The 25,462-nt window shown below is 43.6% G+C and overlaps 1 protein-coding gene and 1 long non-coding RNA gene across 8 annotated transcripts in view; one reads left to right on the forward strand and one right to left on the reverse strand.

Moving 5' to 3' along the window:
• The window catches only part of tnrc6c1 (trinucleotide repeat containing adaptor 6C1), a 44,611-nt gene that overhangs the window by 12,156 nt on the left and 6,993 nt on the right, over nt 1-25,462 (reverse strand). For 3 of the 7 annotated variants that reach the window (XR_006845547.1, XM_046414092.1, XM_046414091.1), the window contains exons 2-10: nt 25,170-25,272; nt 24,278-24,299; nt 15,018-15,365; nt 4,917-7,412; nt 2,960-3,154; nt 2,292-2,458; nt 2,083-2,160; nt 963-1,181; nt 291-452 (exon numbers count right to left, since the gene is read on the reverse strand). Coding sequence is in view for 6 of the 7 variants with exons in the window: in XM_046414092.1 (XP_046270048.1) it covers nt 291-452; nt 963-1,181; nt 2,083-2,160; nt 2,292-2,458; nt 2,960-3,154; nt 4,917-7,412; nt 15,018-15,365; nt 24,278-24,299; nt 25,170-25,232 (3,750 nt within the window). In the remaining variant the exon portion in view is untranslated. Of the gene's footprint in view, nt 1-290; nt 453-962; nt 1,182-2,082; nt 2,161-2,291; nt 2,459-2,959; nt 3,155-4,916; nt 7,413-8,972; nt 9,107-13,379; nt 13,498-15,017; nt 15,366-24,277; nt 24,300-25,169; nt 25,273-25,462 lie in introns of those variants that run through there. The other 4 variants (XM_046414093.1, XM_046414094.1, XM_046414096.1 and 1 more) reach the window with 4 other exon arrangements.
• Nucleotides 13,594-14,838, forward strand: LOC124072604. Its single transcript, XR_006845553.1, has 3 exons — nt 13,594-13,714; nt 13,975-14,049; nt 14,272-14,838. It is a non-coding gene; the product is annotated as an uncharacterized LOC124072604 (long non-coding RNA).

The following is a 25,462-nucleotide window of genomic DNA, read 5'->3' on the forward strand; positions in this document are numbered from 1 at the left end:
AACAAAATGCAAGATCAGAATGTAAATCTGTGTTGTGTTGGTGTACAAATGGTCCATTTGTAATTTGTAAGGTCTGAATGGCCAACAAAATCTGTCCCATTATTGAAATAAAGCTCTAAGAGGTCTGAACCTATGCATAATAGATGAGAAACTCATAGCAGAGATTTTTTTTTTTTTTAAAGACTGTAATCTGAATGTAAAAAATTTATGATTGCATACATTAAAACGATTTGCCTACTGGTGTGTTTGCGTAGTAATTGAGAAATGAGGCCACATGTCTGTGTGCATACCTGAGGGGAGAGAAACTGAGGCACTTGAGCACGTAGACTAGGCTGAGAGGAACTGAGAGGCGGCACTGGTGGCTGAGGAGGCGGCTGCTGCTGCTGCTGCTGCTGCTGCATGGCCCGGGCTTGTGCTGCTCCACCACCGCCAAACATTCCACTCTGCATCTGCTGGACAAAGAAAGAAAGGGATGTTTCATTATCCATTTTCTTTATCAGTTTCCCTGCATCTATTCCACTATTGTGAGTTTGACAAGACCACACACTGCCAGAAGGTCTTTTAAAAAGTCTTGAAATCAAATGTCTACATTCATTGGTTTGGAATTTGAATGCTTTATCTGAAGTTACATCAAAGTATACAATGCCCCCCCCCCCAGACACAAAATGGTAATAATAAATTGGGAAAATAGGGCAAAGTTATTGTGTCTCTAGTTTGTTTGGGGATTAATAGTATTCTATCAAATTAAGATGTTTTTGGGGAATAAAAAAGGTCAAAACTGATTATTATGGAGTAACAAGGTCTTAAAACTTACAGTCTTAAATGTATCTTGAATTTTCCCAGTGATATTTTGCAACCACACCAGCTATTAAATACTACCTACCCCACATACAGCCCCATCCAGCATTAAAATGCAAAACCATTTCATTGACAGCATATTTTTAGAAAAATAAATGATTTACCTTATCCATGAAGGGCAAGCGGGGGTCTGTAGAGGGGTCTTTGGAAAGAAGTGGAGGCCGAGGGCAGCTCATAGGCTTGTTGATGAGCCCGTTGTTGTAGTCGTGGCCAGTAATCCCCATCCCCCGCTTGTCCAACTCTGTCTTCTTCTCCAGCAGAGCACTCATGGCCTGATCCCGGTTCATGTTGTTGCTCTTCAGAGCCTCCTCTGCCGGATCCCTCTGGAGAATAACCCAGAAAGCATCAGCAATGCAGAAACAAATCGAAATGAAATATACTGATAACTGGTAAATGACCAATGACACTTGGGACTGAATCTAACAATTACTTTTTTTTTTTATTAATCTGTTGATTTTGAGAAAATTGTTAATATTGTCCATCATAATTTATCATGCTCAGGTGACGTAGTAGCTAGTTTCACTATTTTAAAACAGAGGAAACCAAGAAAACATTCACATCCATATCCATATCCACTGTCTTCTTAAAAGCAACTCAAAATCACTGATTGATGATCAAAATAGCTGCAGATTAATTTTCTGCAGATAAATTAATACATTAATCAACCGATCATTGCAGGTTAAATGACAATCATTGTCAGAGCGGACAAACTAGCATACATCTAACAGGCAACAAAATAAAGATTTTTTACACCAAAGTACATTTACATCAAAACACATTTTTTGATGTTGACTCTGGGTGGCGCCAAAGTTGGAAACTTTCAAATTCTACATAGTGAGGTTTCCTCCTTTCGAGGAGAAATTCTTAACAGGATGTTACAACCACAACTACTGATCAAAGGTAAATTAATAATAGCAATTATAATAATTCACTTTGATGCTTCATCAGTTTCACAGGGCAAATCTGATGAAGCAAAACGCGAGACATGCAGTTCATTCATTCTTGTTTTCAGTGTAAATAACACTAAAATAGTGTCAGTCATATCCTGGTGTGCACTGGAATTTTGATCTTTTTTAGTCTAATGCAGCAGCTGAGACACAGGAGAGTAGCACTGCTGTGCACTAGGCATCTTTAGCTTTTCATAAATATAAAAAAACCAAATCACATTTTAGCTCCTAGAATTAAGTAAAAGCAGTGCAGCAGTTTAGTGTCACGTCAACTCACAGGGAAGCCCATGTCTGTCAACTGTTTGATGAGACAATTCATGATCCAAGCATCTTCTTGCTTCCCTGGGACCTTTCCCTGGGAGAGATAATGTTAGAAAATTATAATTACCACACTAACTTAGTAATATTTTATTATGAATACGTAATATGAAATAATTGCTTTAGTTGTGGGAGACAAGTCTGTATGCAATTACTCCTGCTTCGCACCTTCTGTTGGACCTTTTTAGATGCATTGCCCCAAGAGTTACAGGAGGAGTTGCTCTCCTGGGAGGCAGCGCTGTTCCACATGTCTCCCTCCTCAGCATCCCACTGACCCCCCGACAAGTTCAGCTCTTCACCTCCACCTCCCCATCCGTCTTGCATAGGTTTGGGGGCTGGAAAACATTTCACAGAAAAGATGTAAAACAAGCAGCACTGGGGACATATACTAAAATTACTAACTTATCATCATGCCAAAAAACAGTAAAATACAAAGTACATGCTATACTTAAAAACAGTAATAAACCAGCAATATAAAACACAACCTGACTGGTTCATATTAAAGTTATGCATCCAGTTAGCTGTCCTCTTGCTAGTGAGCTTTCAATTTAAAATATATTTCGGGTAAAACAACTCTTTAATTATTAAGCATTAACATTACCTGAAAGTGTAATGTGTTGCACATTACTACCATAAAAGTAATCTGAACATTTTAAAATATCCACTAGGGGTCATTATGGATTAATGGATAAAATTTTCAGGGCTCTTGCTTCCCTTGTACTGATGTCCTTGACTTGACTCATCAGGACAGAATTAGTGAACTTTTCAGCAGTGAAGAACATGTGGTATCAAAGGTATACGAACTTGGTAAAACCATACAAGGTTAAACTATTTACCAGGTTTGCAAGATGCAGATGTCAGCGCTGGGTTTCCCCTGCCATAGCTGTCTGGGTTGCTGTCTCCCCAGCCTCCACAGCTCCCAGTGGGTTTGCCCCAGGCTGATGTCCCATTGTCCACACTGACCGGAGAGGCTGCAGGTTCCCCCCAAGAGCTATCTGATTTTGTGTGGGAGCTGGGCATCTCTCCCCAACCTGGAGGACACACAATCGCAATCAATAAAAGGACTGCACTACACATACCAGCATCTAACAGAAACTATGGAAAAAGTATTTTTCAAGTGATCATTTTTGTAAACATCAGAAGCACTGACAAATACAGCTGTCAGATATTTGCTGCATTTTCACATCATTTCGCAGCCTGACCTTATGGTGCATTGTTCATGGATTGCTGAATTTATTTCACATGCGTTTGTCAAACAAATCTTAATGTATTAAGTTTTGGATCATGTTTGTGCTGGCTCATGCTGTCTCGAAAGTAAAATTCTGAATTAAAGATAAGATCATTTTCTTTTAATTCATATAAGAGCCTAACAGTTCTTTTTGCCAGAACAGAAAAGTCTTCTCTTCATCGTTCTTTGCTAAATAGCTCTCCACTGACATAACAACAAGTTCAGATGTGTTTGCTGACAACTCAAAAGTCTACTGAACACATCTGTCTGTGAGTGAAGATGTTCAAAATAAGATTTCTTTTTAATTTTTGAATAATTTTGGTTATTGCATAGCTTAAATGAAATGCAATGCATGTAACTGCTAGGCCAACAAAAACAATTACACTTGAATTTTCTTTTTGCTTGTATTCCGGTTTATTTCTTGATATATACTGAACATTAAGTCTAACTGAGCCTCGGATTAACACCATCATGCAGTTTATCTTTGTATTTTGGAGTGTGAAATGCTACTCGTGCAGGATGGCAGAAACCTGGTCTTGGCTTAGCAGGATGGTTGACAGAGGGAGAAGATGTCCATTTAAGATTTGGCGCAGCCTAGTCCATCTTGGCAGTAATGTCTCAGAGCCTGTGGCACTGCCAGGCTCAGCTTAGCTCGGTCTCCAGGGAGAGGTCAAGTCTGAAAGGCTACTCCAAAATAATAGGGTAGTGTTCAACCTTGTAGTATAACTGACCAAGGTGCTATACTGATCTAAGACATGGCCTACTAGGACGACACAAACTTAACATTTTTTCCTCACTTTCTGCCCTGAATGAATACCATTACAAAGTTATCCCTGTTTGTTTTAAACTATTACGTATATGCCCAATGGCCATTATGCCACCAACAGGGACTGCAATCAGGTTTTATTGGGAAGTAACTGAACCCAATGTTGAGTCAGCTTGCAGAGTTAAGTGAGGGACAGCAGGGGGCGTCTGACCCCTCTCAGCTTCTAGGGGTTTGCTCCACCTCCTCCCTTCAACTACTGACAGATGGCAGCACCCATATAATCACACACTTCCGATCCGACTCAAACAGTTTGTGGTAAATCGCTATTTTCATGAGACACTTTGTAAACAGCATTCTTGTGCTTCCTTTGGATACCCATGAGAGGTTGCCAGGGTTACCCACACAGATGTGTGCGGTGTTGTGAAATGTGAGAAGCCTCATGGAGGGACACTACTGGCACTGCTTACCTCATTTGGATAGTTGATTAGATGCAAATCCAAAGAGGGCAAATTAGGTCAAGATTTTACCTTTAAGTGGATCAACAGACTGGATCTTAACAGTGCACTGTGCAAACTAACCAACAACCAACTTTCATGTTTGACACCTTAACTTGAAGAAAAAGAAGCAAGAAACCAGAAAAAACATTAAATTAATCTACTTTACCTTGGTCACCTTTTAAGTCTGGATGTTGATAATATATTTTATCTGTATACCATAAGCCAGTGAATCTGACCACTTTGGCAAAAGAGATGTGGGCTAAATATACGCACGGCAAACTCAGAGTGTTATCTCATCTTACCTTGAGCTATGAGAGGACCAATGTTGTGAGATGACCCAGGCTGGTGTTGGACAACAGGATCCATGGGTCCACTGGTGGGCGCTGGGTTTTGGGAGTTTTGGGTGTGGTTCTGTAAAGGTGCAGTTGGCCCGTGATAGGAGTGATTGTGAGAGTGGGGATGGCTGTTATTGGGGCCTGGGGGGTTATTGCCTCCAGTGTTGACTTTAGCCTGTGACATTCCCGGATTGTTCCTGTCCCACAAGTTGACTGCCTTGTTGTAGGTACCAGGGTCACCCCAAGCTGAGGTCCCATCATCTATCTCCATCTTACGTCGAATTGAAGGTGGGGAGGGCTCTTCCCAACCTGTAGGTTCAGCTGAGGACTCCTGCTTACTGCCACTCCAGCCTCCGCCCTGCTTCACTGTGCCTGAACCACCCCAAGAGCCCATGCTCCCTCCTCCACTACTACCACTGGGTCCATCCTGAGGCTTGCCTCCCCACCCTTGGGGAGGTCCACTGGGACGCTGGCAAACTGACTCTCCCCAGCCACCACTTCCTCCAGCTCCAGATATCCCAGGTCCTGAAGAAGGCATTCCCCAGCCTCGTGGTTTTTCCTTCCAGCTTCCTGGCTCTCCTTCCCACCCAGGGTTGGTGGAACTCTTTTTGCTCTCTTCTGGTTCCCTCCAGTCCCCTGTATTATTGGTCCCTCCACTATTGCCCCAGCTGTGGGATGCTTTGGGTTGCTCTCCCCAGCCCTGGGATGCTGCCTTTATGTGGGAATCATCCCAACCAGATGACTTCTCCTCTCCCCAGGACTGACTGCCATTCTTGGGTATATCTGTGGAGGGGCCTCCTGAAGGACGGTTCCCCCAGCCACCAGGGCCACCTGTGGGCTTAATGTTGTTAGGAGGCTCTCCCCAACCAGAGCTAGGTTGGCTAGTAGCAGCTATGCTTCCACCCCAACCTGAAGCTCCCTGAGAACCAGGTACATCATTTTTGCTCCCAGGTTCAGTCCTCTGAGACGGGCCCATGTTAGTGTTGGAGGGCCCCTGAGTATCACTCGGAGTGGTTGGGCCAGAGCCCCATGATTCAGTGCCAACATCATTCTTGCATTTAGTATCATCCATGTCCCAGGAGGTGTGCTGGCGGACAGGGGTCTGTCCCCAGCCAGTATTACACAACACCCTAGGGTCCAGATCCTGGGCAGGCAGCAGAGGAGCTGGATTATCTCTGGACGAGCGGTCTCTGCGCCGGGGATGTCCTTCCATGCTGTCACTGCTTCCCTCACTGGCACCAGCTGTGCTCACAGCTCTGCTCCAAGGACTAGCCTGTGGATCCTGGGGAGGAGAGCTGGGGGCATCCCAGCCTCCCTGGGCTTCTTCAGTGTGTTGCTTCCCCCAGCCTCCACCAGACTGTTCACCCCAGCTGCCAGAGTTTCCTGCTGCAGCTCCTCCATTCCCCCAACCAGAGTCCCAGCCAGGTGCCTCCTTAGATGATGCCTTTGAGTCGCCACTGTTACCCCATACTGAGCTACCATCTTCTCCATTGACCTGTGGTCCCCCTGGTGGAGGTTGGCCCATGGAACCCAAGCCTACAGGTGCACTAGCCCAGCCAGGCAACTTGTGGATGGGGCTGGGAGGTTCCTGCTTATTAGTGTGATTTGGTCCATCAGTTTTAAGGTTCTGAGGTTCTGAACTGAAAGACACATTCGTGGACGGGGAGGGGTGTGGCTCTGATGTGTCAGAGGCCATTATGCTACCCCAGGCGCTGCCAATCCCCGAGGAGTTGCTGTTAGTGTTGGCTCCAGTACAGGTGCTGGTCTGGGCTGGTGGGGGGCCAAGTTGATTACAGAGGTTGGGTGTAGGTTGAGGAGGTGAAATGGTATTGGCTCCCCCTGAGCTGCCTCCCCCTGTGCCACCCCCATCATGCCCTAACATGGGCCAGGCAGAAGGGTTGGCATTAGGGTTTAGGTTCAAGTTAAAGTTGGCGGTTGAGGATGATGAAGAGGAGCCCCAACCCCTGCTGCCTCCTCCCCCTATTGGGCTGTCACTCTTCCCTTCACTCCCCACTGAGGACTGAGGGGGGCAATGGGAAGGTCCAGGCCCAGAGCCCCAGCTGCGATTAGCTGCAACCTGGCTGGGGAGCATGCTGGTTCCAGTATGATTGGCAGGGCTGGGCCCAGTGTTGGCCTTGCTGCTAAGGTGGTTGGCAGGGAAATGGCCTGACTGGCTATTGGCCCCTGTGGCCATATTCACTGTACTACAACTACTACTAGTACTACTGCTGCTGCTGGTCAGGTGACCAGGGTCAGTATCCAAAGGGCATCCTCCTGGAGGGGCCTGGCTCTGGCTGAGGGTAATAGAAGGCCAAGCCTCTGTGTCCTTCTGGTCAATGATCAGTTGATCCCAGCCACTGAGACTGGTGGAAGATGCAGCACTTGTGGCACTCCTGTTGGCTGGCAGGTGTCCCCAGAGGGGATTATCATACTGGGCTCCCTGGCTGCTCTGTGGGGGCAGTTCTGTATAAGAGAAAAGGAAAAACAACAGGACGTGAGGATGAAAGAAAACAGGTATAAGTCATGTACGTCATCACACCCACATCTGCTCAGTGAGGTTGAAATACCATGGCAACATGTAAGGTCTACTTATGTGTAAACAGACTTCACAAGATGCCTTATTAATGAAAATAAACACCACCCACAATGATCCCGCAAACACAGAGAGAAGAATGACTAATACGACAGCAGAGGGAGATTTAATTAAAAAAATAAATAAACAATAAAATAAAAACATTTATGCACTCCATTTGAACATTACACATTTTCATAGGTCACACACATGTTTTCAAATATATGTTTGAAATATATAAATAGACAGTAACTCAACACAGGATCAACAGTCTCCATGATGTAACTACAGTAAGTTAAAATATGTTTATAATGCAACTAAAGACAACTTGTCCCTTGCTTGATTTAGATTTCGCTGTGGTTGTATGTAACACCAGTGATACAAAAGTGAACAAATTTAGGGGTAATCTTAATTAAATAGGGTCAAAAATTAAGTTGAAAATTACACCATGTGCAAATTGTTCTTGTCCAAGTCATTACAGTCCTCATAGCTAAGTACTGTATCTACATCACAGGGTAACTTAACAAGGAACATCACATTTGGGAACTGCATTAGAGGATGTAATCAATGACAGGGACAACACAGCTGAGTCATCCTTATAATTTCTGACCTCCTAACCACAGCAGTTATGACCTCTGCTTGACATGAAGCACAAATAAGCTGCACTAACCCAAGGCAGCCTGTCTCTTCACCAAAGCGTCAGTCTCCATCTGTCTACACAACAGCTCTGACAGCACAAGGCAATGCTTTGGCTTCTCTCTCTTAGATCCCAGTGGAGTGAGTTGTGCAAGCTCTGTGGAGTACCAGTGTACATATGGATTGTGCTGGTACAAACTAGCAGATCACGATTGCTGCACTGATCAACCTGCTACAACCTCATTTCCTACAGCCTCATTTCTGCCGTTCTTCATGCTGCAGCTGCTTGTTTACATGCTCCCTCACATGCATGCTTAGTATGTAAAGACTGACTGTGCCACAACTACATGACGGAAGTGACAGCGTTTGTGTACCACCCCCTGTTTTCAAGCTTACTTCAATGCTTACAACTAAAGTAGAGAGGAAGCAGTGAGAGAGTAAGAGAGAAAACAGGGCACTGTGTTTCTGACACACACAGCGCTGTCGTTCTGTAGCGTCACTCTACTGAGAAGTGCAGGACCGCCATTTTCTCGGTCCTGAACTACAGCCAAAAAGGATTTGAGCTACCGTCTGTATCTCCAACATTGCTGCTTTAATAGAATGCACGTCTCATTCACAATAACACACAACATATAAACTCAACACTGCATGCCTGCAAAGCACTGCTCCAGCTGCAGCTTTAATGTTTAAAAGTGCTCATCCACAGTGTGTAAATACAAGTCACTAAAACAACGCAGAAGAGGCAAGGAAGAGAGAAAAAAACAGGGAGACCGAAGAGGACAGAAGGGGAGATGTGAAACACAGTAGTGAAATACCTGTGGAGAGGTGCCTCCCAACCATCCTGTAAAGAGCTAGGTTTTGTGCGACGTAGCAACCATTCCCGTCTCAATATGTCTGCTCGGCTCGCCAAGCTTCTGAGGCTCGTTTCTGAAATGCAGCCAAGAAGTTGCACAGCTCTTGCGCGGCATGAGACAACCTCCCCCCACCCCCCCCTTCCTCAACCCTCATGCTCAGTCCCTCCCACCAACACTGCCTTGGCTGGGTCTCTCCTCTCCTCTTCTATCTATTGCCTCCCTCTGGCTTTATTTATATCATGCTCTATTCCTATCCTGACGGAGGATATTCTCCCTCTCTGGAAAAGCACAGAAAGAAGGCTGGTTGGGGGAGGGGATGAGAGCACTGGAGAGATGAGGTGCAGTACTGATGTGTGCGTGTTTGTCTGTGTGTGTGGGGAGGGGATGTGGGGTGGCTTGGTTAACAGCTGAACGATGAAGCCTGGAGACTTTCATTATGTACTCGCAAGGCATGAGGAAAAATCAAAACAAAAGAGGGACTCGTCTAACCTCCACCTAACCCTCACATCCTTCAGCCTTTCAAAACTGTCACTAAACATTTAGCCAAGACCACTCCATCTGCAATTAGCACTGTTGCCCACAATAGAAAGGCATTTGAATAGCAGTGGTAGGCAAGAAAAAGGAAGAGAAACCCCACAAAAGCTGGACCCTCAGTGCTGGAATGACAATTTTCTCACACATATACATGTTTCTGCATGAAAAGATCATCAGATCACACACGATGACAAATGTCTGTTTTTGTCTGAATTCATGACTACTAGCTGGGAATGCTGTGATTATACATGGCAGCATCAAACTTTGGACAGAAAACTGCAATTTCACAGAGGAACTTTCTGGGCATAGGTCAAGGACATGAAATGAGCAAACTCATATGGTTCTGGTCACAGTGCATGATAAGGGACTGGTGATCTGGTCCCAAAGATGGCACTGGAGGGGGGAAAGAGGTTGCATACAGAGACAACAGAGGAAGAAGTACTTGCAATTTAACAGAAGGAATGGAGGGAGGAGGATAGCAGGGGCTGGGTGCTCTGTAAAAGAAAAAAAAGACCAGCAGTTCCCTGGATCAAGGCTGGTATTGTTTACAAATGATCCCGGCGCCCACGCAATAACACAATAAGTCAATGTTTGGTAGAGAACAGAGTCCCTTTATGGCTAAGGTTCGGCCCACTGTGCCTCTCCACTCTGAGGACCTAACATGCGGTGAGGTCATGCCGTACTACTGCATGGCCACTTGCTCCTTTTTGTGTTAACATACACACAGTGCAGACAATGCATCTACTGTGTGGATGCATACACACTGGCGAACAGAAACAAACACAAACATACACACACATACACACACAACTTCCTCAATGCTCACATTAGCAGACCTTGCTTTCATGCGTTCCTTTGGTCTCATAACATTTTTCATTTTACACAACAAGTGGACATGTATGTACAACATGTAGCGGGTGTGTGTGTGAGTGTGTGTGTGTGTTTGTGTGTCTGTGAGTACGTGAGTGTTTGGGGTATACAAGGGCCAGGTAAAGAGGGATCACAAGGCACAAAAATACAAAGGCAAAAAGGACAGACAGAGATGGATGTTGAGAGATGGAAGGAGAAAGTAATCGAGGAGGGCTGTGTGGGCCTCAGCTGGACTGATCCCGGCTTAATGAAGTCCCTGAGGGGCAGAGAGATGGGATGGTACAGAGCTGACAACGCATGCTGCCAGCCAGAAGAACGACCACTCTGACAGACACACACGTGTGCACAAATGAACATGAGCCTCACAGGAATGTGCTGCCCCTGTGTTTAATGATCATAATCTCAACTGTTTTGATTCGGTGCACTGACAACAGCACTACCATGTGATAAGCATCACGAAAAAACAAAGATCAAGTAAATAAACAAATAAATCCAGTTCTCTTTAGCAAGAAAACAGAGATCATCTGAGGACCGTTTTGGTTTTAGATCTATCAATTGTATTTTTCACAAATATTAAGCATACACAACACGTACTTATTGTCAACTTGTCAAGCAAAACTGTTTATTGATTAGATTTTTCGTAGCAGCTCTGATAACTTTTTCTGCTGTTATGCAATAAATTTTACCCAAAACAGCAAAGACTGTAAGCAATATAAAAGGACAGGAGTATCCATTAATCTGTAAACGCAAATTTGGCCTTGTACTCTTTTCCTTGGCTTTTAATGTAAAAATAAGCTGTTTTTACTTGAACATTACAGTATGAACGGCGCCACTTACCAACACAACAACTATGCCAACTAAACACGCTAAGAGCTGAAAGGATTGGTTGATTATTTAACTGAAACTTAATTTAAGCTTAATTTAGCAACTACAAGAACTGAGAACTGATTAATCACTTTACTCCACTTTACACTTTATTTTTGTTCATCGGTCCTTCGCTGTTTCTGTCATCTCTTTCTCTTTTTTGTGGTCAGAAAAAAACCCCCAAATAATCTGAATACATTGCCTTAGCTGGCAAAGAAATAAGCTTAAACCACTGCTAGTGTTTCTACACACTCTACTGAACCAGCTGATATTTTACTAACATTTCAAGGTCTGAGAGTAAGAAAGGGTTAGGGCTGCAGTGCAAATGTGGCCTGCATTTCCTGTTTGTCTGCTTAGTGTGATGGAGTACGACAAAACGCAATACCTACCATGAGAACACCAAACCAGGAGAGTTCTTGTGGGCACAGACATAACACACAACAGCTTTCTGCTACTACTGTTGGAAATATGCTCAAGTGGCACAGATAGTTTGTTGACTCTTGGCTGGATTGCTTTCATCATGGAACAAACAACAGCTGCTTAAAGACTGTACATAAATATAGGCAAGAAATTCTTTTCTCCTTTGGACACTTTCTTTGCTCCTGCTCTACCACTAGTTCTATGTTATTACCTTTATATTATCTCAAGGGAAAAGAGGGACAAAATGCATCTATGAAAACGTACACATCTAAGACATCTGGTTGTCATGTTTGCCTGCGAATATCCCCTTTCTCCTCCCCCTTTAAAGGATAAACCAGGTCAAGGGCTTTCTCCAACATGCCAGGCTTAAAATAGCTTGCTCTCTTACGCCTCCTCTACATGAAAGAGCTCTGGGATATGGATTGTTAGCCAAGCAAAAGGCAACATTGGGAAAAGGCTATAATAATGGGAAGACTGACAGACACACACATAGTATGCACAGCCTGACTAATCCTGGCTGCCCTGGGGCCAATGAGAGTATGTGTGAGATGTGGTGATGGTATGGTGAAGGTGGAGGAGGTGAACACATATGCGTCAGAGAGCAACGAGGCAGAGACAGCGAGGGGAGCAGGAGCACAGAGCGAGAGAGATGAGAAAGAAAAAAAAGAAGGAAAGAGCGAGCACCGAACATTTGTGGTTAAGCGAGAGCTGATGTTTAATCACATCACAAGACGTCCCAGTCCTCTTTGAGGGGATTCCCAAGGCTCTTTTACAGCATCATCAGCAGACTTAAAGAGCACACTGAGTCTAGCATGCATACACTCTCTCTGTTATCAGAGAGACAAGCTATTAGCACATCAGATGAACTGTTCTTTCACTTGACAAGGCCTGTTTACATTAAGATGTTTTCCTTTCTGTTATATACTTACAGGTATGTAAAATCTTGATAGCAACTTTATGGGCTTTAACGGTGCGGTGGGGGGCGACAAATGAAAAAGAGCACAGCAATAAATCATATCATTTAACTAAATACCTACAATGAGGATAACTTATAATTTATCTTTATTATGGCTATCTATTTAAATCAATATGAAATCTGAAGTCTTGTAATCAACCTGCTGAACTGCCTTAACACAACTCTGTTGTCAGCAGGGACTCACACAGCTGTATGGGAGGAGAGTGTTTGTGTTTACATACAGACACGTTTCCACATATGTGCACAAAGACCACGTTTATCAGCCCTCCTGAAAAGTAGGGCCAACACTTGACCAGGTAATGACAGGTTGAGTGAAAATAAATGCAGCTGGTGTGCTTCTGCTGTTAACTTTGAGCAAGATCTGAAACTAGGGAGACAGCTAGCATGACAGAGCTGCGTGTACCAGAGACATTAGACAGTTAACGAGACATATGAAGAACCGTACACAGAGCGGGACTGAGAGGTCATGTGCAAAACATCTCTTATGACCTCTGCGCTACCCTGACTGTTACAGCTCAGTGTGCAGTATCTGTAGACTTAGCACACCAAGAAAACCTCCTACTGTACTCCTATCTGCCTTTCAGACTAAGGTCCTGCTGTTTGTATGTCTTAATGAAATCAATCAGTTCAAAGACCCAAAAGAGAGAAAAAGCAGAGCAGATCAGGCTTTCCAGAGAGGGGCGGAGAGAAGCAGCAGCTTTTACCGTAAGCCATGAGTCACTTCAGCCCACAGTACTGGACCTCTGCCATGCTTGCTCTCTCCTTCTTTCTTTCTTTCCTTCTCACTCAGTCTTTCTATCAGAGCCAGGTCAGGCCCACTGCGGCGCCTAGCCAAGTAGCTCGCTCCTTATAGCTCCACCTCTTCGGAAAACAGGAAATACTGTGGGGATGGTCGGCAATGCTCAACAAGAAGTAGGAGGAGGATGATGACAGAGAAGACAAGGAGAGGAGAACAGTATAAACATCTCATCGCCGTGGAGATATAACTGCATTCAAACAGCAGCAGAGAGGCTGGACGATGCTCAGACACACACATATGGTAATATTTGTTTTCCTTCGTAGACAATGAAAAGTGCCAAGTGCCCTATATTTTGAGATGATCATCTTGAAAGAGCAGATGATATTTTATTGAGAAAGAACAGACCTTTACCACTTGGAAATACACGAGAACCTGGTTCACTGTGACATGCAGAGCCCCAGGAAGGAAAATATACACACACACACACGCAGAGATAGCCAGCTGTGTTTACTCTCTATTCTCTACCCCTGTATTCCTCTATCCTCATTTCTAATTCCCAGCCGGGCAGAGGCAGAGTGAAAATAAACAACAGTCAGCAGCACCTGGGATACAAGTGGCTTCGCACTGCTCTACAGGTACACAGCGCTGTTACAATCACAGTGGCATGCACATATCAAGAGTAAACTGATATAAGCGCAGGTATATGTAGAACACAGCCACTCTTGTGCATAGCTGATATAAGTCAAACAGCTGTCACGATGAGTTGTACATAAAATGGCAGCATTATTTGGAAAAAAATATATGTGAGATCTTAGTTAACGTATCTATAAAAGAAGCTTTTGCATTTTCTCTTTCAGGAGCTAAAGCTGGGCAGACAAAAGAAGAATTGCAAAATTCCTCTGCAGGCTTCGACTTTTCAGAATCAAGTTGAAATTCGTTTGCTGTTTGATGTGCAGTTTGAGGGAGGTTGCAGGGCCTTATTAACTTTCTGACCGATATGGTTCTTGGTCGATTTCTGGCATGGCAGAAATTCTGGTTGGTTGTCTTGCAGTTTGAGCATTTTCTGATTTCCCACATGCTGCAATCAAAACATTTGTGAAAAACTATAGGGAGCTTTCATATTATTCCCATAGCATTTTACATGTTGCGACATGTGGCGCTGCCCTCCCTGTTTATCAGCACAGTTAACGATGCGGTCATCCTGCTCAAATAACCTTCATTGGAATTGTCACTGTACAGAACCGACTGTGGGTTCCCTGCTTACATAAAGTGTGTGCACCCACATCATGATGATGCTCAATAGATGTGGACAGACTGAGCATAAAAGTTTCAGGTTCCAGAATGTCTAGAAACTAGTTTTGTCAGTTAACACAAAATACAAGACTAATAAAAATAAAAAAACTACCCTGTTTGCTACTGGCATCCACTCACCACTCTTAGTACAGGTAAAATCATGTAACTAATCCATTTGAGGCCATGGGCATACTAGATATAGTATTCAGCTCTCTATAGTATTCACAACAACATTAACATTTAAATCTCCTACAGCAACCCTCACTGCTACATATAAAGAAAGATTTGCCAACAGAGCGTCTAGGCTGACCTGTAGGCAGGGTGGCTGTAGAAGAAGTGGAGCAGGAGGAGCGTATGGCTACTGCTGCTGCAGGTTCAGTAGTGGCAGGATGTCCTGGGGTGACGAGAGGCAGGGTTCCCGAGGGCAGAGGCTGGCCCCTCTTCAACAGCTGCTTGTGCTCCTGTTGACGGAAACGCGGGGGCACCTCTCTAGGCGGGTAGCGCTGCTGGAGCAGAGTTTGGGGCTGCTGTGCTGTCTGCGGCTGACCTCCGGAGGGGGCGCGCTTGCCATTGCCACTGCTTGGGGATACAGACGGGACGGCACTGGGGCTGACGGGGGGAAGAGGAGGGGTGGGGTCGAGCTTTGCAGAGTCTGGCACTGTGGAGGTGGGAGAGTGGTGGTGGGGGGTTGGGTAGCAGAAATGTAGGGATAAGGAAGGTGAAGGAGCATTAGGCAAAGCAGAGTTGTTGAGCACACACTCGTGCCAATTATTAATGCAGTTGCACTGTTAACATTTGTTCAACCGCATTTGTATTTGAAATTTTTAAAAAGGAACAAAAAAATCACTAAGAATCACCAGTATTTTCTGGAAAGCTGCTGTGGCCACGGTCACTTTTGGATGAGGAATATAACGTTAAATTCAGAAAGGCAAATGAGGCGATTTCTATAAACGCACAAGATTTGCTGTCTCTCCTGGCTGCCTGCAGCTTGACTCGAGGCAGTGGTCAGACTAAACACATGGCTGCTCTTTGGAGAACCAGAGGACTGTAATAAACTCAGGGTGGTACTGTAATAAAATTTCAGCTTTTAGGAATGGCCACGACACACAACTCTCACAGTGTGCCATAGTGCCTGGTCACAGATCAGAAGTGATGATGAGGTCAAGTACCAGATAATGGGCTTAGATCTGTCTGCTGCATTTTTGTGGGCTATTGTCTCCATCAGGACAATATTGTAAAGAGTGCTACGCCCCATCAACATTAAGCTATTCATGGTTGGTGGCAGGTTATGGCCTCTGAAATGATCACCTCTCAGTGCTCTACTAAAGCTGAGAGTTATCAGACTGCTCATACAGCTGCTGAAGTCAAGTGCTCATGTCCCACTAGCTTTAGTTACCCCTAGCAACAGAGTGCGATTCAGATCCTCTCACTCTCACACCTAACAAATTAAGGCAGGTCCTGTGCTCATCTTACTTAAACCTGCAATAACATTTTTTTTGACATTTTTTCACCACATGGGGTCAGAGGAAACAAGCTACAAACACGACACTGACATATCATCACTTTTCAAATTGACATGGTGACCTTATTACCTTGCATTTGTTCATTTACAAATCCAGTAGCTATGGATCAACACTGCCATTCTTTTGGAGTGCAGATTTTGGTCATCTCGTGGAAGTGATTCCAATATTCACTGACAATCTTTTAGCTGGGTTTTTGGTGTCTGTAAACTTCTGAGGGACATATCTGGCTCTTTAGCTTCTAGATCCTACAGTATGGTCACCAGTTAGTTGTTAACTGCTGATATTCACAAGCTGTGAACAAGAATGGCAAAGAGGAGAAGAAAAAGAAGATGATGATGAAGAAGAAGAAGAAGAAGTAGAAGAAGAAGGAGGAGGAGGAGGAACAAGTAGTAGCTGTGAAGTGTTAAGTCTTCAGCTGGCTAATATATTGTAGCTGAATGTGTTAGAGGTCACCACTAAGACAAACAGGATGATCACCTTCGGGTTCACAGAGCCGCTGCTGGGCGAGACGCATTATGGGACACAAAGTGCACTAGATAATCGCCTCAGTACATTTCATTGCATAATAAAATAAGCAGGGAAACTAGAATGTAAACAGGATGCCACAAATGTGTTTAAAACCTACACATACTGTACAAGAACAAACCCAAGCATCAGCTGATTGAACTTAATGAGCACTCTGCCAAAACCGTACTCGAGTTCTTGTTGGTAATGAAAAAACAGGGGGGGACAGAGGGGAAAAAAAGCCTTGTTTAAGGCTGCAACCAAAAGAAAAAGAAAATCTTTGTGTGGCCTAAATGAGTTATAAAGAGGAGTGCTACGCCATTGGCTGCCATCCTGAGTGTGTGCAGTGAAGCAATGAATAACTTACACACATGCAGCCAGCCCAACACACACAAAAACAAAGAGTTATGTAATGCTGAGGCCCACAGTGAGGGGAGAGGACAGGACGGTGTCGCAGAATATACATTCACATAGCCTTGTAAATACCGACAGACGTTCGGTCACAGATAACACCCTTCTCTTCCTCATGTTCCTCTGTATGTTTATGTCTGGCGTGTGTGTGGGGGGGTGGGGGATTCCTATGTAATTTTTGCCCCCACTGCATTCACCGACTGCATGATCTGATTCATTTTTATGCCTGCGTTGTCTGTTGTCTCCCTCTCTCTGCAGCTCAGGAATCGGGAGGGAGGGGGGTTCTAAAGCTTGAGCTTGCCTCTCATCGGATTTCTCTACATCTGCTCCATTTCCTCTCAGCTCTTGTGCTTTATCCCTCCCAACCTTCCTGTGCTCCGCTCTACTCCTTCGTTCAGTGTGATCTACTATTAGCCTCTTGTCATTATTACTGTATTACTGATGGCAGATGGACGTAATGATTTAATTCCGCTTGCTAATTTTAAGAGGTGATTTCCTCTTAAAAACAGAGGACTTTGTGGTTGTGCTACAATGTATAATAGCGGTTATGAAGGCAATCGTTATACAGCTGGGACTCTCTGGTGCATGACGTAGATTCTTCTGGAAGCTGGGGGAAGGGGGAATCTGGCTGGCTGCTCTGTCGGCCAATCAGAGGAAAGAGACAAGGAGGGAGAGGGAGGGAGTGGGACAGAGAGCGAAAGAGAGAGCTGACGTACAGCAGGAAGGGAAGGAGGGTAAGTGATGAGGAGAATGGTGTGTGTGTGTGTGTGTGTGTGTGTGTGTGTGTGTGTGTATAAGACAGTCTCCACCCCTTTGCGCGTTCCACTGTAAGCACGAGTCTCACTGCCTGAAACCAGCTCAGGTCTAAATCCGCTTACAATTATAACACTATTTGCCTACAGTATGCCACGCTGTGCTGGATTCTTCCTTTCAAAAGAATGACACAAGTGCTGCATAGTTAGTAACATCGAAGTCACCGATGCATTAAAGCAAAGTAAGGTAATAATTACAATTAGATTGATGAAAATCGTAGGGGTGGGGGATGGAGGGGACATCAGACAAAAACAAACCAACCTCTGGCATCAACAAGGTGTAGACTGTTAAGCATGAATCTCACAAGGCAGTGCTTTGCAGAAAAAAAGGAGATAAATGGAGTAAAGAGAGATCAGAGCCACTTGTTCTGACAACCTATTTGCAAAAATACAGTTCTCAGCTGTGTGAGTGCACAAGAGAATTCCCAGTTCATCAAAGATGCACATCAAACTGTGGCCTTGGGGCTGTGTGTGCTTCACGCAGAGGAAGACATCCCATTTTGCACTTTAAAAGGAGTCTTAATTTTCTAAGAGAAGAGATGATAGCATGCTTGCCTAACTGTTTAAAACTAGAGGTTTGGGGGGTAGGGGGTGTGGGTGTCAGGGAAGATATCAGAGAGCTGAAGAGCTAAAGAGAGGTGGAAGAGAAGGAGAGGAGTGGAGAGCATCAATGTTCCCCTTCTGTCTGTCTCTCTTGGGTGAAAACAGCAAAACAGAACACATGACCTTGAAGAAAAAGGATCCATTCTGTGTGTGACTTTTGTGAGTCGAAGGACCCACACTAGAAACCTATACTAAAATATACTACTCATAGGTAGACTGACCCTTGCAAGTGCCACTTAAAAGTACTCGTAAAACAATTACAACAATAATGTCACAGGATGAATACATGAACTTCATTGACAGGACTTTATTCATCAGCAGTGGTGACAACAAACTGAAAGCAACCTCCCTTATATCTTAAACAACTAGACAGTAAAAAGAAAAAAGATTGTGCAGCTTGTAGACCATTTAACAACATACACTGCACAGTTTCAAATTTGGACCAGAGTAAAAGATCTGAGGAGTGGATCATAGCCCCAGTCCATTTCTGCTTTCCATTCATAGAAGTGGATCTTGTTCTTCTCTTAGGTGGAGTGTAGACAGATAGGCATGCAAAAGTTCTCTATGTGAGTGATTATAAGCTTTCCATAGCTGAGCCTTTAATCGGCCAAGTTAAAGGCTGAATGAATGCTTTTACAAATTACCGAAAGAACATCTAGTTGCTATGAAAAGGGGTGCTGTTGCTCAGTGTCCAACAGGACTCATGCCTTCAATCTAACATGCAGGATGGCTTCAGCTGCTGCCGTTCTATCAAACAACAGACACAGTCTATTGTTTTACAGATATACTCTTTTGTATAAACAGTGCACCTGAGTGAAGTTCAACAAAGAAACAAAACCAGGAGGAAGCTGGAGGGTGCAGATACAGTTACCCATCCAATGAAAACCCATACATAAAAACAAAAATGCACCCTGTCATTATGTGTATCCAACTTTAACAAATCCTCTAAGATGCACGCCATCTCTATAGCACAATGTATTTCAAGTGTATCATATATCGAGTGTTTCTGCCGCGTTGTCATAGTACACTACTCTAATTTAAGTAAAAAAAAGGAAACATGGAAATTACTAGATCCATATCGGATGTCTATTAAAGCGGAGGCAGCAGAAGGAGTATCAGCGAATCATGAGCAAGGAAGGGAGGCATGTCTTTAGGGTTCTTCATCTCTTTCCTCCTGTGGGCTTTAAAATGTGAGCAGTGAGCCTCACAAGAGAGAAGATTAAAGGGCTTAATTAGAAGTGAATAAATATGACACTGTATTTAAGAGGGAAATCCCTCCCTCGCTGCATCACATTCAACACAGATAAAAATTCTATTTAAAAGCACTTAATGTCTGACAGCACAGTGTGAGGAACACAAGGCTATGTAGGTCACTCAGAGAACTATCAAATGACAGCTTGGTTGTCTGAATGGTGCAACGTAATCACACACCTGAGTGGTGTAATATACTCCAAGTCAACACAGGTTGCTATCAACAGCAACAGTCGCTCTCATCAGTGCTTCTCGCTTGCTCCCAACATGCAGAGGTGTCACCATTATAGGCCAGATGACAGATTAGCGGAAGGCTGCCTGTATGTCCACTGCTCTCAGAAGACAGGTGGAGGACAGAGACAAGACAATTTCTCTGGACTCACTCCCCTGTCCCTGACCTTTTGTGCCAACAGCTGCAGGCTGACCAGATTCCACTGTCTGCTATGATTTAGAGGAAGTGATGTGAGAAAGAACGAGGAACGTCCTGTCCTCTTGACCTCGGCCGCACATGCTGGGCCAAGACAATTCATTGAAATTTGCCTGCAATACTGGCCTCAGAAACTGCAATTTCAGGATAGACATCTCTGTCTGTCTGTCTGTCTCTCTCTCTCTCTCTCACACACCTTATCATATGAGATACCCCAGTAGTTATTTTCTTTTGTTGCTTACTTTATGAAGAGGAATACCTCTTTGACTGTTTCCTACACTCAGCAGATGAAAAGTCGTTCGTTTGTCCAAAGCATATTTTTAGACATGTTTTGTCTAACCACACTTCTCACTTCTTTGCCATAGCCAAATACGTCATCCCTCCATTTCCAAGCTCTCTTTACTATAAACAGACTAACTTAACTCTTCAACAGCTGTTCGGCCTTTAAAGCACTTTTTTGGTTGGGTGATATAATGTAACGGTCCACGACCACAGAAACCAGCTGTTACCTCTGTTGCTCTTTAGTGTGTTTATCATCACCACTGCTGCATCCATTCAAGCTCCTTGGGATAAGACATGTAGCAGAGGCAGTGACGATGACGAGAGGCACACTGGAATAAATTCCTCCCTGATCACACCACAATTTATGACTCTCCAGCAAAAGTGCTGGGCGTAATTAAGCGAATGTGAAACGGCAAATTAATCTGTTATGAAAATAGTGCTGTGACAGTACTTTATAATAATGTTATCTTTTATTGGGCTATGTGCACCTTGATGTGTATGTATGTTGTGACTTATCTTTGATACGGATACAAATGTGCAACATGAACAGAAACACAACAGCTCATTAACCCATAAAAATGAACTCAAGTGCAGCTTGATGCCAGAAGTGCCTCTCCTGTGGTATACACTAGCTATCATGGGGCCAATACGCATTACTATTAAGGTTTAGCTCTACTGTGACACTGACCTATTCTGTGACACAGTGGTGACAAACTGCATCTCCAAAAGAGACAAGAGTTAGTGGAAGTAATGAAGTGATGATGACAAATATTTCAAGGTGGTGAAATATTCCACTGCTGTCCATGGAAAAGTGCCCAAGGGCAGTGACACTTCTTCACCAAGGATTGAACAAAAGCTAAATGAAAGCTACAAACCTTTGCTTGAGCGTGGGTTTTGAGAATAAAATTATTTATGCGTCAGTAGATGTATTTTACGTGTACATATAGATATTCATATATGTATATGTTAAAAAGAAGAAATTTGATATATCACTGTCTTTTAGTTCTGGTGTGTGCTTCATTTGAAAATGAAACAAGAGCTGTAGGCATGAAGTTACATGGACTGAACTGTAATTCACTGGCTGGACATCATCAACATGCTCACATCCTGATAAATGACAGCAGACCATTTATTTATGTTTATTTATCTGCTCTAATGTCACAAAAAAGAAAGAAAGAGTTACTATGGTTACCGAGCAGTCACATGTATCGTTTCTAACTTTTCACGCACGTGTCACCATGGTTGCCACATGGTTTGCACAAATATGCAAATCAGTTAGATATCTCATATAAAATCACTTTCTGAACAGTTCTTGGCCAGGAGATTGAATTAATACTACTTCAGCCTTTGAATCCATGCTAAAAATCTACCATGATAAAATCCTGTGGTTGGTCCATTTTGCTTTCAAACCACAAAGTGAACTGCCCTGCAGTCTGCTTGGAAGCTGATCCAAAACCTCCTTTTCAGGCGCCCTCGGATTCCTTGTCTAGTCCTCAATCGGAGCTCAACAGACCAGCTGAAACAACCCGTACTACCCAGGCAAAAGCACCAGAGATTACCGTACTTCAACTGAACCTAACAAGTTATGCTGTGAAGATATTCTCAGTGAGACAGAGCTGTGCAGTATTTGTACCAGTATCAATGCAAAACTACAAGTAAAGCTACATTTGTGTTTGCACAAGCATACAATGTACACATGTATGCTTGTGCAAACTCTGCGTGTGTCAGAGCAGCGAGCTAGCAGAAGTATCCTATAAAAGGGCCCCCTCAGCTGTGCTGGCAAACAGGAAACTGCCGTGCATTCTCACAGTTTCACATGGCTCCGTCTGTTTCTTTTGCTCTCGCATGCCTTTTTCTAGCCCTTCCATGTCACCCGAAGGCACCGTGCTTTAACAGCCGCCTCCCTATACTTTGCACAAATTTAACTACAACAACTGATCCCATCACTTTCCTTACAGCCCACCTTCTTCTACTCCCTTTTTCCTCCTGCTGGTCCCAGGATGGGCCTCTCTGCTAGACCAGACAGGAGGTGGTGTAGTGTTACTATGGTGCTCGGGGTCTTCCCGGAGATCTCCTGTGTATGGATGCCTGTTTATTCAGCCTCTACTTTATCCCCTGTTCTCCTAATTAGTTCCCAGTGTAACCTGCATTAGTATCAGAGTCAATCAGCTCTTAGTGAAGCCCCCGTAGCAAACTGTGATTTTATGAAATATTAATAAAATTTTAATGGATTTTTTTGTCAATTTATTGTTTTATGGTGAATAAACTATCAGAAACCAAAAGCATAAATAACAATCACATCTCTGGTGGCACAGTAAGATTTATAAATAGTCTTTGATATGAAATGCGATCTAGACTTAAATCCTACAATTAATCATCAAGCAAGAATTGAACAGCAAAAACGGTCAAAGACAATAGATATGACCACATCAGAACACACAAATATGTAGCATGTGCAAAGAAGTCAAATGTGACATTTAAGGGGGTGAAGATCACAGTAAAAGGAGGTCATGGCATGTTGCTTTTATGAACAACAGCCAAGAAAATAATTGCGCATATCACAGCCTAGTTTAAAGACGGGAAGAAAAGCATAGTATATAGGTCAATTTGTGGATGCTGTGAAACAACACAGAGCAGATAACAGACAAAAGAATACTAACACAGCTAATCCAGATCACATTCATTAGTGCAGCAAACTGTGAGGGGCTGAGGGTGACTCAGACAAGAGGAATAAGGGATGGGGGGGGGGTTCTCCTCTGTAACATTACAGTCTCATTAACTCATCCTTCAAGGAGAGAGTGGGGGGTCAAGCCACTGACCCTCGATGATGGGGAGTTCACAGCTGTATGCACCCAAAAAGGAGAACACAAGTCAACTCAATCTTTTTTTTTTTTTTCCACTGATCTAAACAAAATACGCCACCAAACTCACACAAACACATTTGTCTGAACACAGCGTCAGGCACAAAAACCCAAAAACAATCACACTGTAAATGGGTGCATATTCTCATACTGCCAAAGTCCAAAGTCTACAAGAAGTTTCTAATCAGATTTCACCCTGCCCATCCCTTGTGAGACATTATGTCCCTCTCCCATCTGCCTGCTTCACTCCGGTCATTAATGGCACTGGCCCGGGAAGACAAAGTGAAGAGTGGGTCTGGAGCTGCCATACAGAAGGTAAGCACGCTCTTCCTATGCAGAAATCACCTTTAAGTCAGTTTTATTCACGTTTTGTTTTGTGGTACGTGCATGTTTTGCTCTCTTCTGAGATGTCTCCTTGCCCCTTCCCTCTTAGGTATGCCTCAGGAGCCCAAGGGGAGGCCTGTGTAGCAGCTGCACCATCCCAATGCTTCTTATTAGTCTTATACAGGCACCTGGCCTCTATTTTGGCTCAGGTAGTCGTAATGTTTTCAGTTAAAGATGTTTTACTATAATAAAAACTAATGCTTCATTTCCAAATTGCACAGCGGTGAACAGAGGGCAAATTGAGGCTCTGAGGCAAAAAAAGCAATCCTGCACATGAATTATCCATCTAATTATGAGGATACACAATTAAGCACACCCACACAATAAGTCTGCCTACTGTTTGAGAACTTTGCCTGCACCGAGGATTTTTGTGTCATTGCATGTACACTGCATAACATGGACAAGGAAAAGAAGATTCATGGTCGCAGGCAAAGAAAAAAAAACTAATAAAGAAATGAACTTAGGCAGAATACACTGAATAAACAAGTTTAATACAAGCAATCATAACTCACCTTTGGTTATCAGTTCTGTGGCCTGAAAAAGAGAGGAAAAAAATATTAGCAACAAGTAGAAGACTCAGCCTAAATCACAAAAAAGCAATAAGCAGCTATACCACATACAAGTGAAAATTATGGGTCTAAATGTTAATGCTGCATCAACATCTGTATCGCTTCGGCTGGTTTGCCAGCTGCACTACAGCGGTGAAGCAACTCGCCAGGGCAATTGGAACAAAATGTTCACGGGCTGGTTTTGCTCAGCTATTGAAACGCAAAGAGGTTCGCAATCACCCGCATTGCTTGACAAGGTGAAAAGGTTCACTGGGCATGTAGCTGGAGAGGGAGTAAAATAAATAACGTAACTGCTCCTCTCGTACATTAAGAAACACACACAAACATTCAAGGGTCAAAGACACATAAAAATATTACTGAGGATAGCAGGGTAACCTGTTAAGCTAACAGTGAAAACAGCTGACCCACAGAAGAAAACAGTGAGGAGGATGTAGGGCAGAAGTGAGGACCCGTAGGGTAAGGATAGCAACTACAAAAAGTTCTGGGTTAACGCTTCAGGGAACACACACACATGACAAAATGCATGTGATCAATGTGATGTAACTGCAGCAGAAACACCTGAGTATACTGAGGAGCTGCTCTTGGTTATGCACCAACTAACATTTAAAACAGTACAGATGTCGTTACAAGAGTTTCGGCTAAGAATGGTTGAGGAAAAAGGAAGTGGAAATGTGGACTGCCTTGGGCGGCATTTATTTTCATTGCTGGGACATACTGGCCAAAATTGAACTGAGACCTATAGTATTTTACCATGTTGATTTAACGGTAAGGCAATTAAAGCAAAAAGATGAGTGTATGTGTGTGTGTCTGTTGAGATGGCCCATCGCAAGCTTACCTTTTTCTGAGCAGTGTCTTTCTTTTTCTTCTCTTCTTGTTTTTTCTTTTTCTTATCTTCCATCAAATGGTTCTCTTCTCTTGTTTGTTGCTTCTTCTCACAGCTTCAAAATAGAAGAAAAGAGAGATGGTTTTTATCCCAAGCATCAACTGAGGAGAAAGGTACTGTGCCTCAACAGACCTACAAAAGTGATTTCTTTACGTTTATTTAGCCACATTGTACAGTTGTTGCTCTCCGAGGTAAAATCAGTATGACCAGCGGCTGCTGTCCTAAACAACAAGATCACATACTAA

This window comes from Scatophagus argus, chromosome 16, assembly GCF_020382885.2.
Source record: "Scatophagus argus isolate fScaArg1 chromosome 16, fScaArg1.pri, whole genome shotgun sequence".
NCBI classification, from domain to species: Eukaryota; Metazoa; Chordata; class Actinopteri; family Scatophagidae; genus Scatophagus; species Scatophagus argus.